The sequence below is a fragment of the Garra rufa genome, chromosome 5, assembly GCF_049309525.1.
Source record: "Garra rufa chromosome 5, GarRuf1.0, whole genome shotgun sequence".
NCBI lineage: Eukaryota > Metazoa > Chordata > Actinopteri > Cypriniformes > Cyprinidae > Garra > Garra rufa.
In genome coordinates this window covers 41,120,785-41,126,292 of record NC_133365.1, presented here as the reverse complement: position 1 = coordinate 41,126,292, position 5,508 = coordinate 41,120,785, and the positions used below count along the sequence as shown (strand labels likewise).

The 5,508-nt window shown below is 43.6% G+C and overlaps 1 protein-coding gene across 1 annotated transcript; it reads right to left on the bottom strand.

Moving 5' to 3' along the window:
• Nucleotides 1-2,057: 2,057 nt before the first annotated feature.
• Nucleotides 2,058-4,598, bottom strand: LOC141334862 (E3 SUMO-protein ligase ZBED1-like). Its single transcript, XM_073840086.1, has 2 exons — nucleotides 3,638-4,598; nucleotides 2,058-3,157 (listed from the first exon to the last, which is right to left on the bottom strand). The coding sequence occupies exons 1-2, from the start codon at nucleotides 4,596-4,598 to the stop codon at nucleotides 2,058-2,060; spliced, it is 2,061 nt and encodes a 686-aa protein (XP_073696187.1).
• Nucleotides 4,599-5,508: the final 910 nt, after the last annotated feature.

Below are 5,508 nucleotides of genomic sequence, written 5' to 3'. Positions count from 1 at the left end.
CTTGGTGGGCGGTGAGGAGGGTTCGGTGAGCATCGGTTCGTCGCGGGGGCTGGAGGGTCTGCGTACTGGCCGCGGGATGCCCTCTGGCGGTCGTCGCTCCTGGTTCACCCTCCGGGGAAAAGGCGGCGCTCGCTCCCCAGCGTCCCGGTAGGTAGCGTCCACCAGTTCGACAGCTTCAATTAAGTCAGCGATGGTTTTGGGACCCCTCATGCCGGCGGCCTGCCTCATCGAGCGGGGTAGTGCTCTCAGCATGCGATCGACTACTACCCGTTCGACGACTTGAGACGGCGATGGTGAGTCTTCTAAGAGCCAGTGTTCGGCTAACCGCATCAGAACGGCTGCTTGGGTACGCACTGGCAACCGTGCTTTAAATTCCCAATCATGAAAACGCTGTGCTGCGGCGGTCGCTGAAAGCCCCAGTCGACCTAGAATCTCTCTTTTTAATTCATTATAGTTATTTTGTGAGGACGCCGGTAAAGAAAAATATGCCCGTTGGGCATCACCCGACAGCAACGGAGCCAGTGCTGTAGCCCAACTACCTCTCGCCCAACCCTCTGTGCGGGCCACGGACTCAAACATTTTGAGGTAGGCCTCGATGTCATCATCTGCGGTCAGTTTGGGTAGTAGTCGAGCAGCAGTGATGCGTGGATCGGGAAGAGGAATGTTTTGAGCGGCTGGCAGGCGAAGTTCTGTCAAATATCCTTGGATTTGTCCATGTTGCTCTGTGAGCAACTCAAAACATTGTTGCTGGCGAACACTAACCTTCGTTAGTTGTTTCACAAGCTCCTCCATGCCGCTGGGGAGGCGCTCGCCTGAAAAAAAAGAAACCGGAAGTGAGCGATGAAGCAAGATGGCGACGTAAACAAAAGATCGTCTTGTTCGTCGGTGTTCTCGAGCCCGTCAATCTGCCCGCATTCTCCACCACCTGTGGCCGGGCGGGGAACAACACGACAGAACAAAGACTTTAGTGAGCCCCGGAGGGTGAGTTTTATTAAACAGAAAGGGTGAAAGTAATACGGGTGAGTAGGGTGTTGACGTCGCTGGTGCTCGGTGCGGGTGCTTCTCTCCTCTGTGGTGCTTTCCAGTGATTGTGGCCGGTGAGGGTCAAGGTTATAATAGTTTTGGATTTTTCATTAGTTTTAGTTTTTATTTCGTTTTGACTTTTTGTTTTCAAATTCAGTTAGTTTTAATTAGTTTTTAGAGGCAGATTTACTAGTTTTTATTAGTTTTTATATTTTGAAATTGCTTAGTTTTAGTTTAGTTTTTATTAGTTACAGTGTTAGTTTTAGTTTTTTTTTTGTAAATTAGGATATTTGTCAGGTGCATGATTCAAAATCACCAGAATAAGTATTGTATAATAAAAACTCAACCAAAGATACATTTTGAAACATGTATTCAGAGGACACATGAACACCCATCCTCAAATTGAAATACAACAGCCCACAAGATAACAGCCCTAAGTACAATATTTGTGCAATGCTGCTTCTGAGGTTAGATACACAGTGTGCGGAGTACAAATTAACATAGCCAACAGACTAAAGACACACATGAACATAAAAACAGGGAGCTCAATCTAAGAAATCATGAACAACCTAACAACCTTTGCATTTTGAATGAATTTAGCTTTTTGAAAGTGTGTGTGTGTGTGTGTGTGTGTGTGTGTGTGTGTGTGTGTGTGTGTGTGTGTGTGTGTGTACCTGGTATTCATCACGTTGTGGGGACCAAATGTCCCCACAAGGATAGGAATACCAGTAAATTTTGACCTTGTGGGGACATTTCTCAGGTCCCCATGAGGAAACAGGCTTATAAATCATGCACAATGAGTTTTTTTGAGGAAGTAAAAGTTTGCACAATCTCCTGTGAGGGCTAGGTTTAGGTGTAGGGTAGGTGTAGGGCGATAGAAAATACGGTTTGTACAGTATAAAAACCATTACGCCTATGGAATGTCCCCATAAAACATGTAAACCAGTGTGTGTGTGTGTGTGTGTGTGTGTGTGTGTGTGTGTGTGTGTGTGTGTGTGTGTGTGTGTGTGTGTGTGAACAGAAATGGGTGAACTTCAGTCAAGCAACAATTTGTTGTTGATCTTGAGGAAAACGCGCTGCTCAAGAGATGTGGTTGTTCTGTTTCTAAGGCCAGATGACAACAGTCCACACACAGAGAAGATGCGCTCCACAAAGGCTTGTGAGGCAGGGGCACTAACAAGGTCCAATGCCACAGGGGCAAGTTTTGGATAGACAGCCGTTCTTGACCTCCAGAACTGCAGTGGTGTCTCATTAAAGACACCCTGTTTGACATCATCAACATACTTATTTATTTCAGTCACCAGACTATTGGTAACTTCAGGCTGATTTGTCAGTGACACGTTGACCACCATCCTGGATGCAAGAAAGTGGTATTTCTGTAGGACAGTAGGGGGGGAACTTGTTGGAGTTTGACTGGCCCTTGCTGTGGCAACATCATCCTGAGAAGCAGTAGCTAGGTTATTCTGAGTAGCAGCCAGGTTTTGCACAAAAGACTGAGCTGCCCTCCTCAGTGGCACTGTGTCTGGTGTTTGAAGAACCAGTGAAACACTTGGATCCATTAGGCAGGCTGCAGCTGGTGTAGCATCAAACAGTGGGGAATCAGGGCTAAGAATGGCAGAAAAACGTTCTCGCAAAGACTTCAGCAGCACTTGTGCTAACTGCTTTCCAGCAGTAGTGGTCAGCAGGTGTGCCTCGAGGTTGAGCAGGCATGGCACTACTTGTGAGAGTGACTGGCTGTCATTCTGAAGCTGGTCTGTGTGAATGGCAAAGGGCTCAAGTAGCTTGACCAATTTCTCAAGCTTAGTCCAGTCGCTTGTGAGAAGTGTGTCCATGCTCAACTCTTCAAGTACTTGGTTTAGTTCAGCTCTGATCTCCAGCAGTCTTCTCAGCATATCAAATGTGCTGTTCCAGCGTGTGCTACAATCCCGGACCAGAGTTTTGCCACACTTTTTGATCAATGCTTCATTTGCCACTGATGATTTCCTCACAGCACTTACCAGGTGTCTTGCTCTTGTTATGAGTGAATCAGCATTTGGGTGCTTCATGGCATCTTTCAATGTGAGTTGAAGGGTGTGGGTAAAGCATGGCATTCTCTGGAACTTGTTGTTCTCCCCATCATCTGGCAGGTCAAGTTCTTTGCAAAGAAGGATGAGAAAAAACAAACAATTTGTTAGCATAAGCATAAAATGTAAAATACAAAAAAATATCCAAATAATAATAATAATAATATGAACAAATGTATCTGTCAAAATAATCACTAGGGGTGTAACGATTTGTGTGTCGTGTATAGTACAATGGACGGTCATTTTCCAAATCATAGTGATTACTAGGGCATGCACAATTAATCGTAAAACTAATCAGGATTACAATTATGGGTGAAACAATTACATAATCCTCAATTACAGCTGTCCCTTTTTGCTCATATATGTGCATTTCGGCATGTTTAAGCACTAAACACATTGGTAAATCAGTGATTTACATTTTTATATTTTAAAATGTTTTTTAAAAATGCTAATATTTTAATAAAATCAATTTTTTTTAAATATTAAATTTAATTTCATGCAACGCTTCAGTCCAAAGAATCTGCTGACATTATGCTAATAATCACACTCACCAAGCTCTCCACACTCGTCCTCCATGTCTGATTCCTCAGACTCTGACTGGAGCCACAATTCATCCTGGTTGTCTCCAGAACCTCCTGGTTGAGGCTGTGAGCCATCAGCTGACTCCCCACTTTGCTTGCGGCTTCTATCCCCAAGTAGACGCACAGCCTTGACAATGTTGGAGCCGTTATCTGTCACAATAATCAGCACTTTGTCTTCTCCGATTCCCCATTCATCTAATGTCTGATCAATGCAGCAGGCAATGGCCTCCCCGGTGTGTGGGTGCTCCATCCGGTGTAAGTTTAGCAAAGCATGGTGAACTTGGCCTCCGGGCGGATGGTAAAAACAAGCTGACACACCCATGAAAGATGCTGTTAATCCTCTCTTGCTCCAACCATCTACACATAGGCTCACCATCCTCGCCTCTTTTATTATTTCTTTCAACTTCTGCTTACCCTTATCCATCTTAGCTCCGATGAGGTTATTGACTCTTGCAGCTCCAGGTGTTTTGAATTTTGGTTCGAGTGAAGTGCTGAACTTTTTGAAGGCAATCGAGTCACACAGTCGTGTAGACATTCCAGTCTCAATAAACATATTTACCAATGCTTCTTCTCGTTTGTGGTGTTCCTGCGTATTTACTAGCCAGCAGCTATTTGGTCGGTGGTGGAAGCAGTCCATTATGGATGTTGTCGTTTCACGTTCCTTCCCCATGTTACCTGGCCTGGCTATCGCTTCTCTTTCGGGGGAGGGCGGGCGAGAGGCTAGCTTGTCCAGGTACTCTTGGTTCGCCTTTTTGTGTGAGCTTTTCAAATGGACTTTCAGATTCGTGGGGTTTTTCCCATTGAGAAATATTCCACATATTGTACCACCTGCTTCTACAACAAGGCACTTACTTTTATTTTTGACACTGTCATAATCAAAGAAATCCCAAATAGGACTCTGCCGCTTTCTTCCGACTTTCGCTGCAGCCATCACGCTAGCCGGCGATACATGACGTCACAGACTACGTGGTGCGTACGGGTCAAACACGCGTGAGGTAAATAGATTTTATTTCAACCCAAAAGGCTTATGTATTTATAAAGACGAAAACGAAGGACATTTTTGCTATAATATTAGTTCGTTTAAGTTCGTTTTGTATACACACAAAACAGTTTTAATTAGTTCTCGTTTTTTTTTTTACTCTCGTTGTTATTTTTATTTCAGTTAACGTAAATGCTTTTTCAATTCTAGTTTTAGTTTTTTCGTTCGTTTTCGTTAACTATAATAACCTTGGTGAGGGTTGGGTGCAGAGAGTGCGGTGAACGTCCAGGCAGTGAGGAACCATTGTACCTCGGGACTCCCGCCACACTATATATATATATATATATATATATATATATATATATATATATATAATTTTTTTTTCAAACTAACTCTTCGTTTTTGTTTTTTGAAGAAAACGCTGTAGCCTACTGTTGTTGTTATTAACCTATAGGCCTAGTGATCATCTTGTGATGCCTTTTATCGCTAGAAATCATGTTTAGTATGTAGGCTAGCCTATTTATGTGTGCAATAGTAACTGACCACTGCTGAAACATTTTATTTTTGAAATGCATCCGGTTTTAAACCCCCTCTGGAGCCAAGCCCGCTCTTCTCACCTTCATTCTTATTCATGGGGGAAGGTGAAAGGTGAATTGGCAAGTTTAAAAGTGACATGAACGACCCCCTCTCAATAACAATTGTGAGGTTAGATCTTGTAATCTGAAGGGTTGTGAAAGCCGCAAAGTATTGCCAGGGTTCAAAGTCCAAAACGCAAGGAATATCTGAGCTGTGTTACTCGTTTGTTGTGCAGTAATATTTTATGAATCACATGCAATTACAAAATACAATGCTCTGCAGTTTT

Excerpts from the sequence above, each read along its gene's own strand:
- LOC141334862 (XM_073840086.1), bottom strand. The coding sequence starts at position 4,598 with ATGGCTGCAGCGAAAGTCGGAAGAAAGCGGCAGAGTCCTATTTGGGAT. Across the intron at positions 3,158-3,637 it reads GGACGAGTGTGGAGAGCTTG|AACTTGACCTGCCAGATGAT; the intron begins GTGAGTGTGATT and ends TTCTTTGCAAAG.